Consider the following 12,596-nt stretch of genomic DNA (forward strand, 5'->3'; position numbering starts at 1 on the left):
TGAGAGCTCTTTCAGCACATCATTAATAGCACTTTTTGGAGTCAGGCGCTGTGGCTCTGATGTGGCTCTGCCACTGCAGAGTCCTGTGGCTTCCTATGACACTTGGTTTCTAAAAGGCTTTTATCCACTTCACAGCACTTTTGCCCCACCTCAGGGATCTGCAAGCGGGGTCAGATGCCAGGAGTGGGTAGAGAGCCAGCAGGGTCAGATCCTCACCCACAGGGCCCTAACCCCATGCCAGACGGATGCCCCGCAGGAGGAGAGGGTGTGCCATGACTTCGAGCCCATCTCTGCCAGGGCCTCCTCCAAAATTTGTCATGGCATGTGATATGACAGGTCCGCCTTAGTACCCGTGACATGGTAGCAACAGCACGAATGCTGTGCCACACAACCTGCCCACCGGGCAGAAAAACACCAAACATCTCCTTGACCATGCCCAAGATTTCAGTCAGTACTGTTTCCAAAAACATCTCTGCAAGAGCAGTGCATGGATGGGCGTGATGCTCAGCTCAGGCACCTCCTAGAAGAAGAAAGGGCTGCAGAGATCACCCAGGGCGGTCTGTGAGGGGAAGGGGTGGCACAGTATGAGGTCCAATGGCTCAGTACAGCACGCTTGGCTTTCTCAAATGCCTTTGATTGAGGACCACACAACAGTTGTGATGCAAAAATTGCCTTGCACAGTGCTAAGGAGGCAGATGTCAGGTGGATCACACTTGGCTGAGCCACAGATCTCACAACGCTTCTGTTAGCAGGAGATGTCAAGGTTTAGTTGTGTCTACCAGGCCTTCCTGCCAACACCTAGTCTGCTATTTGGCCAATAACATAAAACCTTTCCTGGTGAAACATGCAGCTGATGCAGCCATTGATGGAACAGGAAGGATTGCTGTTAGAGACCTACAGGTACAGTTAAATGCTCAAGAGATCAGCAAAATGCATCGCGCACAGCTGAATATATTGTAAAAGCAGTGACTGCGCTAGATGCCATGGGCCAGCCCTGCAAAGTGATGTTCACTGGGTGGAAGTTAACACAATGGTGAGTTAGAAGGCTTTGATGGTTTACAACCCCTTCTTTCCTTGAGATGAGGAAGACAATAACATGGTCATCTGAGAGTTGAAATGCTTTAATTCAACTTTGGGCGTTAGTTGTGGCTCATGACACATAGGAGACCAGACACAGCCGTCACCCTTGTCTGGGAACAAGGAGATACGGGTTGTAATTGATGGATCTGCCACTTAATTGAAAACTACATCCATCCAGGGAAAAGCCCAGGAAATCAACCAGACAAGTCTCTTCTGTTGCCATCCTGTTGGATATAGTGGCCTCTCTGAACTATCACTGCTTGTTACCTGCCTTGCATGGGAAAGTTAATACCGTCATCTCTCTGCTCACATCTAGAAAATGAGATATTGCCACAGAGACACTTAAGTGCCCGCTGTCTGGAGCGTGTCCAGAGGAACATGTACATGAACTTTTCTACTCCACTTTAAAAAAAACCCATGTAGCTTTTGTTTAAATCATCTTAATCTAGGAGGAAGCTATAGGAAAGAGGTGTTTTGATAGTCTGTCATGATATGGGGAAGGATGGGAGCAATTTGAGACTCACTGTGATTCATGTTCAAAAACCTCTGAATCGAAAATCTCATTATTTGAAAAATCTCTGAATCTGTGATTTGCGCATTATTGGGTATTTTGAGGTCTCATAACGACCAAAGTTGTAAGATTGCTGAAAGGATGGGGTCAGAGACATCTCCGCTTATCTGTCACTTGTGGTATCAAAGGCTGCTGCTGATACAAGGCCCCTGTGAGAGCATCACGACTCTTCAGAACATACCCATTTGCGAGGCGGCAAGAGGAACAACACAGTGTTGAGTCAAAGATGCCTAATTTTCAGTTTTCTGCATGTCACATACTTTCAGGATTGATCTTTATTTGGATTTTTAGTGGTTTGGCTTGCTTCCATTCAAAACTGAAGGAAGGGGAAGGAAGTGCAAATTTTAGCGTGTTTTAATGCAAAATCCATCTTTGAAGAATGGAGCAAAAAACAAAGAGTGAAGATGAGGACAACAGCACAAGCAAAGAGTCTGGAAAGATCCCCTGAAGGTACAGCCTGCTCCTTCACCCCTGCAGGTAAAGGACCCACATCCCTCCATAAGGCACAGCTTGGATGAAGGCAGACTGGTGGGATAGGTCCCCAGAAACCATCACCATGGGTCCAGCAATGGCTGACCCGCTCGCCCTGCCGACGCTTTCCAGGGGAACTGATAACCCAGCAGAAAACCCTCTTGTATGGTTCAGCATGTTACTCCCTTGGGGACCGACTCCCGCAGGATGGCCGGCTCTGGGTGGAAGCTGAGGAAGCTGAGGATCACATAGGAAACATGAGGATTGGTTGCTTTCGCATGCCACCCTCCACGGGGTACAGCTCTTTGGTTAAGGTTTTCCAACACTGCGACACAAAACCTTACTTCAGCTGGGACTTTGGCTGCTTTTGAGCTTGTGCTAAATTAGTTGATACTAAATGCCTGACGAGATTAGATTTATTCCCTGACTGAGTGGGTCTTCATGACTACCTTGATCTGTGGAACACAGGAGATAACATCTCTTTGTAAAAGATTTGTGAGCATGCATGACCACCAATCATCTTCCCCGTTTCTATACAACATGCAGTGACTGAAACCTGAGGGTTTGGAGCTGGTTGGTTCAGACACAACACAACACCTAGTTTTAAACTTGAGGAGTTCATGGAAAGAAGAAAAAAATAATCAATAAAAAACCTGCATGTTATCATGAAATATCCTTCAAAGATGGTTTTTAACTTAAGTTTTAAAGTTCTTCGTGTCACTTAAAATACCGTATTAGAAATGGTCAAGCACAGCAGTAAATTACAGTGTTCAGCTGCTATGAATACAGGATGCTGGATTTTTGTGAAAGGCAGGGGTATCAGAAAAAGAGGCTGAATTGTACTTCTCTAATGGTTAAAATTCTCTCTGCTGAAAATAGCATTTTGTTATTTTTAGTGCTGTAGTAGAGAGAGGTACTAAACTTGTGATACATGATTTAAGAAGAAGGGTAAGCTAAAATCAAATTTAGAATAAATAAATGATTTCTTGGTTAATTTCTGAGTAATTTCAAAATCGACTTCACAGAAACACAGTTTAGTAGCTTAGAAATACTTGAAACTGTGATAGGTAGTATTTTCAACACAATTATACTTGCTGTTTATTTTTTTAGTATTTCAAATCACTCACACATGTATTTATATCCTTCCCTGGACCTGTCTCTCTATTTCTACACCTGTTCTGCCAAAATATAGAGCTGTCTAGAACTCATCTCATTTTCAGACTGGCTGTTTAAATGAGTTTTTATGGTGGTGGTGATGTAACCCTAAGCCTGAAATGTCAGCAGAGTTTTCTTATTAACACACTGCCACAGAGCATGCTGAGCTAAATTCTTTTCCCTCCTTCCTCTCGGCATTTTCCAGGCAAAGGAGCCAAACCACCTTCCGTATTGGCTGATCCTACCCCGATTCCTCCACCACCTGGAAGGAGGAAAGGGCTGCTCCTGGTTCAGGGGGCCCTGGACCAGCAGAAAGCCATGATGCACCGGTGACTCTCTAACCTGGCAAATACTGAACTATTTTAAGTGCATCCACCTTCCTGGCCAGTCCGCTTTACTGTGTTAAACTCATGTTACTGCCCAGCTGTCAGTGTCTATTCCCAAGATGACTGCGATAGCAGCCCTATTGCTATGAGAGCACTGGAAACATGCACACCTTCTCTTTCACCTTCTCTCCATTCTTTCTTTTACGAGCACGGCTGGGCTGATGCTGCTTAGACTGCACCCAGGGCAGGTACCATGGTTCAGGGGTGCACCATTGACAGTAACGTCATCAAGCTCTTGAAATGACCTCTTACAGCAATCTGCAACCAGGGCTCCAGAAAACCATGGGCTAAGAAAGCTGGTCGGCAGACAACTACTATCCCTCACTTAAAAGCTGTCGATGCCCAGAGACATGGTTAGACCTTGAGTCGATATGGTTAGACCCTGCCTAGGCCGCACAACTTGAGAAGCATAGCAAGGTAGGCCCCATCGCTGATTCCCCATGGCCAACACAGTAACACTGACCAGGGCTGATCTGCACCACAAGAAATGACCACAGGTATGTATGAAAGCTCTGGGATCAATTGTGCGTGTTCCTTCTGTCACTTCCAAGTGCTCAGAGAAGGAGTAAACTCTGCAGCTCCATGGGTTTTTGGGCTGCTTCAAGTCAGGCTTCTCTCCTTGACATAATTTTCATGGGCTGTAAAAGTATCAGGAGACCTGGCAAGACTGCTGCAGCTCGATGCCTCTGACTAGAGCCAGAAAAAGCTTTACTTCAAGTAAAGTAACAACTCACAGCACAGATCTTGGAAAATTCAATTCCATCCCAACAATTATTACGAATTATTACCAATAGATCTTCCTTTATTTAATTTTGCAAGATAGAAGCCAGTGATGTTAACATTAAACTAGAATTCAAGCCATATTAGTAAAATTCATCATAAATCTTGACTATGTTTAGCAGCTGACTTAGAAATTGCTACAAATGAGACTTTACAGCCTCTGCAAGACTCATAGCAGAATCTATGCAGCCATTGAAGTTGGATTGAGTAAATCCATCACCCCCACAAATCAGGAGAGGTTGAGTATGAAGAGTCATTTGTCGCGGAAAATTGGGCACAGCTTTTGTAACCTGAAAAAGAAAAGCATACAGAGAGATGGAAAAGAAAGTATTTTATTTACTTCCATTTCATGCCAGAAAGGTCAGTATTCCTGACAAACATGCCTTCATATGAAGCACCCCTCCCATCCCAGACTGTAGGTCCAAGCATTAACGATGAAAGTACCATAGTAATATATTTATCTTCTGGAGTTAAATAATTAGTATAAAGCTTTCCTGCTTGTGGACATTTAGAAACTTTACAGTCTCACCCTGTCTTGTGCTCAACTCGCCTCAGCAGAAATGAATTGCCTGACCCTGGACAGATGAGGCATGGAGATCTCTAAGCCAAAAACTATGAAGATACATGATCTCACATCGGCAAAGGTGGGCTTGCAAAAACCCCCAGATATGTAACTGTTCAACAAAGGAAAGGGAGCCTGACGTTTCCAAGAGCCTGCAACGTGACGGGGTTGACCAGCCGACCTCCCTGGATGGGAAGTGAGGGAGACTGCAGAGTAACAACTGTCACGATGACCTGCCCATGCTTCATGCTGCTGTGCAAGCGTACATACAGCCTTGGGGCAACCCACCCTGTCTCCAGCTCTGCTGTGCTGGTCTCCTTTTTCATCTGAGCAGCACAAGAATTTTTAGACATTGCTAGAGATACAACCAACACTTCATCTGGCAGTAGCATGGGATAAGCTCTGAATAAGGATGCTTTGATAAATACTTAATGTCATTCTCAATGTATGTATTGTATTCATTTTAAATATAATTTTCCTGGCACTATACGCTCAATTAAACTTGTATCTGTGGAGTGGCAGCTCTTGCACAGTTCTATGTAACATTTCTAAAAATGCATGGACTTTCTTTTGGCCAGTACCTATTAACCTGAAGCTACCTGGAACTCATGGGGAGAACAAGACCTCTTTTCGGTATTGTACGTTATGACAAACACCAATGTGTGTCAAACGGCAGAGCAAAAGCACACTGTGTTTGTGTTTTTACCATGCTTGGCTGTGTCACACGTTGTTCTAGCCTGTTTGAAAACCTATGTACAAAGGCTGAGTGTCTGTGCTGTACTAAATCAGTGCATCCCAGAGCGGCACTGGGGAATCTCAGAACAGAGATAACGCGGCAGCAGCACTGGCCTAAAGGTAACCGTGAGGGCAAGGCAGGCTCAGGAGAAGGGGTAAAAAAAGATAAGAAGATGCTGGACAGCTTGATGATGAAGTGATCAGCAGAAATAGTCTGAGAAAAAGAATGACAAAACAAGACCCATAAGGATGAAATGTTGAAAAAGAGGAAAAAATATCTAGAAAGCCAGAGAGAGAGAGAGACAAAAAAAAAAAAGCCCAAGAGCAGAAGCACAGCAGTAGAGCAGCAATAGAGATCAAACCACAGAGATCATAAAGCATGACACAGAGAGTACAATTTTCTTTCGATCATTTCTTGACTTTCTGCCTTTGGTCCAAAGATAAGTTTTGGATTCCATTACTGTATCCCATCATGCAACTGTCGGCTTTGGTGAACAAGACGTAAAGCCCAATGCATCTTGTTCAGTCCTTGGAATTTTTCCATTGACTCAAATGTACACTTGCCTAGCCACTGCCATGCCATTATCTGCCATTTCCAAGTTTGGATCAGCTGCAAATCACCCACATTTATGTTACTGGCTGCATTTTGTGTAAAGGAGGAAATTATCTGAAATGAATTTGTAGATAGTTGTGATCCATTCTCCATTATTCAACTTAACAGAAGAATCTTGTCATGTATGGTAAATCCAGCCAGAGATCGTCTTTCTCAGACTAATTTTAGGTCAGTACTTAATTTATTCCTAACTTTTTCTTACAGATCAAGGTCACTGAGCATAAAACAGTGAAGAAAGGTTTAGCAGAAAAAGGCTTTCTGAGTGTCCTTGAGCTTCTTGACTACCCAGTGCTTATTTGATGCTGGCTGTACCGAACAGCTTCCGGTTTGTCATACTGATCACAGGATCAATATTTTCACATCTCAGCCTGCATCTTTTTGCCTGTGTGGCAAGACTCTGTGCACAATGTAGTAAAGGCCCTCGCTCTAGACGTAGCGACTGGGGAAAGGAATGACCCTGCCCCTTCTTCAAGGGGGTGTCCCACATAAATTCCAAATTACCCTCGGTCATATGGCACAGCCTGTTGGATCTCCATCCTTGAAGACTTCAAGACTCAGCTAGACAAAGCCATGGTCGAGGTCACCTAGTGCTGGCAATATTTCTGCTCTGAGCAGAGGTCCTGAAGAGGTCCCTTCTGAGGTCCCCTCGGAAGAGGTCCAATTTCTATGATTCTGTGTTTTCCCACTATCCCTTATACATATAAAGTGCTTCTGTCAGAGGGACATGATGGGTTGGGAGGCTGTTGGCTCTGAATGCTAACAGTGTCTTATCATAATTAAGGCAGGGGATCCAGAATTGCAGCTGTGCTGCTGAGTAGTGTCAGTAGAAGTTTGGAAGTCCTAATCCCTCATCCGCCACAGATAATTGTAATGTCTGCATTTTAATCCCAGGATTGTGTTTGGCCATGTGAAGGATGTTACAACCGGATTTAATTAACAAGCAGGATAAATCCTGTCTAAAAGAGTCAGGGGAAAGATGCACCCATCTTATCAGTTCCCTTTACTTCTGTGGCAACAGCTTATTATAATTGAAAGTAAAGACAGCTTTAAGAGAAAGAGGGAGCTCTGTCCCAGATATTTAATTTAGGCAGTGATTATTTTATAGGGTGGCAATAGAGATCTCTTTATTGAGATAATGGATCTGACCTACACTGACTTATTTGCAATCTAAGACATATTGACATTCATCCACCGAATTAAAGACTGGTGATAATTCCTCCTGTGACACAGCCATAAAGCACAAGCAGCTGCTGAAGTCGGTGGTTTTGGTCAGTAGCAGCACAGTCGATAGCAGGCAACAGAGGCAGGAGAAGGAAGCAAGAAACTGTAGGGAGGTTTGAGAAAACAACAGAGCATCATCCAGCAGTATGATGTCTGAATGTAATTTTTAAATAGGGAAACAGGACGCACACCTAGTGATTTAGGAAATCGACAATTTTGAAGCAATTGTGGAAAGTAAGAGTTCATTCCTACAGTCACTGTTCCAGCTGCTTCTAAAAGATGAAGCAATAGGTACAAGGTTATAGTTAATCCTGTGTGGTCATAATTTTGCCAGGATTCACAAAGCATAGTTGTTTGGTAGAATGCAATTGAGACTTTTTTTTTTTTAATTATTCAGTAGTAAGAAATTAACTGCCATTCTTCCCTTTTCCTTTATCCATGTTTTCATGGTGAAATAAATCAGAACAGGCCATATATGATGCATGTGTTTATAGGCCACCTTTGACACTACGCTAAATGTGTGAGTAGTGTAAGGAAAAGGCATATTAAGCCCTTTTCTTGCACACATAAACAAAGTAGCTGAATTTGACAAATTTTATGATAGAGCTCTGTGGTAGCACCAGTATCTAGAATGCACTAATTCTGTCTAAAAATACTTCTTTCTTTGTTTTGGGAGCCCTTTCCAGAGTTGGTCAACCAAGTGTCTCTCTGTTGGAGACAGATCCAATTCTTCTCCTCCCTACCACCTGCAGCTCTTGTACTCGCAAGCAGTTTGAAGCAGAAAGGTAACAGATAATGCAGAAGAAGAGACCAGAAGTCACAACCAGAAAAAGATGCCTTAACAGTGACAACTGTACAGAGATACTGTTACAAGCAAAAAAAAACCAACCCTGAACTGATAAAAGAGGAACATACAAAACGTAGCATGATTTTTGTATGAGTCATCTGAAACACTAAAACCTATGTTAAGGTCATTTTTATATGACAACTGAGAACAAAAACTATGAACTGGGAAGTGATTTGCAAACTACCAATGCCTAACTCACAGAAAAATAAACTTTGTGCTAACGAGACCAGGTTCCTAAATTGGATGCAGATCAAGGGGTAAGAGTAGACTTCACAGCAGTCATCTATAGTAACTTTTCCAGACTTCATAAAAGGAAAAATTTTGAGGGGACTGCTTTAAGTAAATAGTTTGCATCAACTTCCACATTCAATTTCATGAACGTAATTTAAGAGGCTTTGGATAAACATGTAGATATACTCCAATACTTTAGGAAATTGCCAACAATTTCCTTGGATTTTTAAAAGAAGTCTGTAAAATATACACATTTTGCTATTATTACCCTTAGGTAGTTTACTTTCAAATATTTTTCACATAACATTCTATTAAATTGAACTGGGCCAAATCAAACAATAACAATTAGTACATATGAACGCAAGCACTTCTGCTACTCTGTGGTAGGGTGGGAATTTTGCTAATAATATCACATACTTTCGGATACAGAAGAGACAGATTGAGTCATATTTTTAAATACCAGCAAAAATCCCACTGAAATATGTGGGATTTACTTCCTTCCTGTGCAGTGCTCGTGTCCCTACTTACCAGAAGTGCTGCATGACTTACCACTGAGCCAGGTCCACTACATAAAAAGATGACTAGAAACGATCTGGCTGTCATTGGCCAGCCTTGGACGCTGCTCACGGCTACGTGGAGGAATGTATTATGGATATCGAGCAACTACTCCCTTTCCTCTTGCTCCTTGAGCATGAAAACCACTGGCTTGTACTATGTCCTGTGTCTTGCGATACACTGGGCACTGCCTTGGCAGCACCCTCCCAGCTGACTGATCCCACCACAGATTACCTGAGAATATCTCCATTTCTGACACTTGATGCTGGCTGGTTTAGGCAAGGATGGCACAATCCTCTCCAGGTGACTGAGAATTAACTGCTGCACCTCTGCAGGGTCTGAATCCAGGTGCTCGCTTCCAAACGTCACAGTTGTGTGAACTACAACTGAGGGACCTATTTCAGGAGACTCTGAAATAAAGGAGAGAGATGCATTTGAGATTACTCATTAAGACTCGCCTTCCCCACATGGTGACAGTTGTGCCTCTAGCCTAGGAATCAATAAGAAGGAAAATATCTGTGGCACCACCCTGTTCTTCCAGCTGGAAAAAAACACAAGGAGTAACACCACAAATTGTTCGTGAGAAACACAGTGAAGAAATCCAGGCTTTTTGCAAAATTTGCGATGGTTTTTCCACTGCAATAACCCTAGCTCTACATATGTCTCCTAGAGGAACCTCAAGGCATTCCCACACCCTGCAAGTAGCAGCTGGCAGGAGCAGGGAATATACTGGAAGCAAACCCTTCCCCTTTTTCCTCCTGGATATTTCAACAGGCTCTACAAGGAGGGCGACGAACTGGCAATTGTGGCAAACCAGCAAAAGAGAACAACAAACAAAAACACAAAAATAGGATTTTTTCCAGTGAGGTCTATGTATAGTAACAATCAGTGCCCCTACAACGGCAGGGCACTCGGAGGCACACAGTCACAGCCGCCCACCTGCAAGGCGAGGTGAGGCTTCCCAAAGGGCTATGCTTGCGGCTGGGACTCGTGCTGTCACTGGCGAGGGTCAAGGAGAAACCCTTCACCAAAGGCTGAAGCTCACCCAGCCATGTGATAAGATTAAGGTATTGGATAATGCACCTTTTTTTTGGTTTTTTTTTTTCAGATGGAACATTATTCTTGGCAATGGAATGGCTCTGACGTTGCTTGTGGGATCGATGCCCAGGGGCTTCATGAAGGCACGTGAAGTCCTTCTGAGCTCAGCAGCGCTCACCAGATGTAAACCAAACAAAACGCAGTTGTGGTCACCGTAAGCCCGATGCACACAAGCCACCACACTGGCAACGGTGCCACCTCAAGTCTCATGCCAACAAGCCACCTGCTCTGTCGAAGAAGCATGGGCAGTTGGGTCACCGGAGCCCATTTCTTACCCACCTATATCAGACTAATTTATATTCTTCCTCCCCTGAGTGTTTGAAATGCACGTCCCCTTAAGGGGACAATCTCTGCAACAATACGAAAGACTTGAACATGAAATCATCACAAGATAAAAAATACCTTTAAGGCAAAGGACAAAAAAAGAAGAGTGTTTGTTGCATTACTGTGAAAAACATCTGCTCCCCTAATAATTGGTTGTATGTTGGCCATGCAACAGTATTGACATAGTTGAAAAGCTAGAAAAAAACCAATACTTTACATTTATGGAGGGGAAGAAAGGGAACAGAAACCAGGGCAAGTTAGCTTGAGAAATCAGGGCCTCCTTTTGGCCTGCACAAGTGAACTCAACTCAAATTTTGCTGCTCTAGCAACTTCCAGGAAATCGATGTGTGGTTATCTACATGCACATTTTGGGGAGTGTGAACCTTCAATACAACTTGGTTCGACTTGATGATCTTAAAGGTATTTCCCATCCTAAAGGATTCTATGATTCTGTCCTCAGGCAAATACGTGCAAGTGAGCAAAACTCAAAAAAAAAGTTTGTCCCTTAAAAATCAACCAGGCTGCAGTGCTGGGGGAGGAACGGAAGGCAGTTCAAGTGCTGATGTTCATCCCAGCAGACTTGGAAACGGCCAGGCTTTGTTAAGGCTGAGGTTGGTTGCAGGTTCTCTACAGCAAGGGACTTCTGTCTCCACCAGCATGTTGCCTTGTCACCTTATAGACTTAGTCTGGACAGCCAACAACCAGCAGACATAGAATTTGTCTAGAACAGGGGATTTTCAGACTCAGTGATTTCCCTGTGCCAAGGCACGATGAGGACCCAGCAGGTGCTTGTGCAAGTCGTCCCTGCTGAGGCTGTTCCGCTTTCAATGAGCAGGATGCATTTGCTGGAGCAAGGACGCAACCTGGGTTTTGCTACATTTCAGCTGAGAGCTCAAACTCACCAGAAAGGCAGAAAGCCTTTTTTGGCTAAACCTTTGTTTGAATTAGCACATTCCTAGAAAAATATTTTAGTTTCATCAAACGAGCACTTTATGACCAAGGAATCCACAAAGAAAGAGGCAGTTGAACACTTTCTGATCAGTTCTGGCTGTTAGGTACCAAGCTTGATAGAAATTGTTCTCTCTGCTGGTGAAGAGATCTCCAGCACAGCTCCTCCAGTTGGGGATCCCATTTGAGAAGATGAGAAATTCCAGCTTTCCAAAGGCAACCAAAATGTCCTTCTCTGATAAGCTTTCTGTCCTGGGCTGATCACTTCAGAATACACCAATGAGGCGCAGCAGCACCAGGTCCTAGCACCCACAGCAAGCATGAAAACAATGGCTTTAACTTCAGTTGGAAGGACCCCTTCATCGAGTCTTTTTCTTGGGTGGGCCAGCTCAGTCAAGCCTTGCTCTCGAAAACTGGGAAAATGTGGCAAAAAGGGTGGGAAGATGTTTCCTGGTTGTGATCAGGAATGCACCCTGACAGACAATGTCTGAAGGCACCAAGCCACAGTGCTGCCTTTTCTCAAAGTTCTCCTTTCCCAAGTGAGGCACTCCTAAGAGCAGAAGATCACTCACTTCACTGCCTGGGTTGGGCTTGCAAGCTCTGTTTTCAGCAAGTACTAGAGCTCTTTTCCTGGGTGATTTCCTGAAGTGTCCACAAACTTTGAATTTGTTTTCTATTTTAATCTGAAGTGCTGATTTTGCTCTCTTGTGTCTTGGGCTTGAAAGTAAGACTTAACCAGCAGGGATGGACAGGTCCCAAGATGGATTTGGGATGAGGATAAGGCAGATTTAGGGATGAAGACTGTAGAGTGAAACAAGGACCACTCTTGTCTAGAAGCAGCGGCTTAGCCAAAGGGGCCATCTTCTTCCCTGAGCTCTGATGAACTGGTTGCCCAAGTCTAACACCCAGCCTCAGATTCATCTTCCTGGGATTCTTCCTGACACCCCCAAGCCTGGTTTCACAGCCTAGCACAGGACATACCTCTGTTCGCATCAGCTTTTCCAACTGTCTGGAAAAAC

General features: G+C 43.9%; 1 protein-coding gene across 1 annotated transcript in view; it reads right to left on the minus strand.

The window, feature by feature from the left end:
- Window positions 1-1,810: 1,810 nt before the first annotated feature.
- The window catches only part of RNLS (renalase, FAD dependent amine oxidase), a 79,776-nt gene continuing 68,990 nt past the window's right edge, over window positions 1,811-12,596 (minus strand). Inside the window, exons 6-7 of the mRNA XM_054831809.1 lie at window positions 9,442-9,617; window positions 1,811-4,733 (exon numbers count right to left, since the gene is read on the minus strand). Coding sequence (XP_054687784.1) covers window positions 4,581-4,733; window positions 9,442-9,617 — 329 coding nt within the window. The 3' untranslated portion in view covers window positions 1,811-4,580. The remainder of the gene's footprint in view (window positions 4,734-9,441; window positions 9,618-12,596) is intronic.

The sequence above is a fragment of the Grus americana genome, chromosome 7, assembly GCF_028858705.1.
Source record: "Grus americana isolate bGruAme1 chromosome 7, bGruAme1.mat, whole genome shotgun sequence".
Taxonomy (NCBI): domain Eukaryota; kingdom Metazoa; phylum Chordata; class Aves; order Gruiformes; family Gruidae; genus Grus; species Grus americana.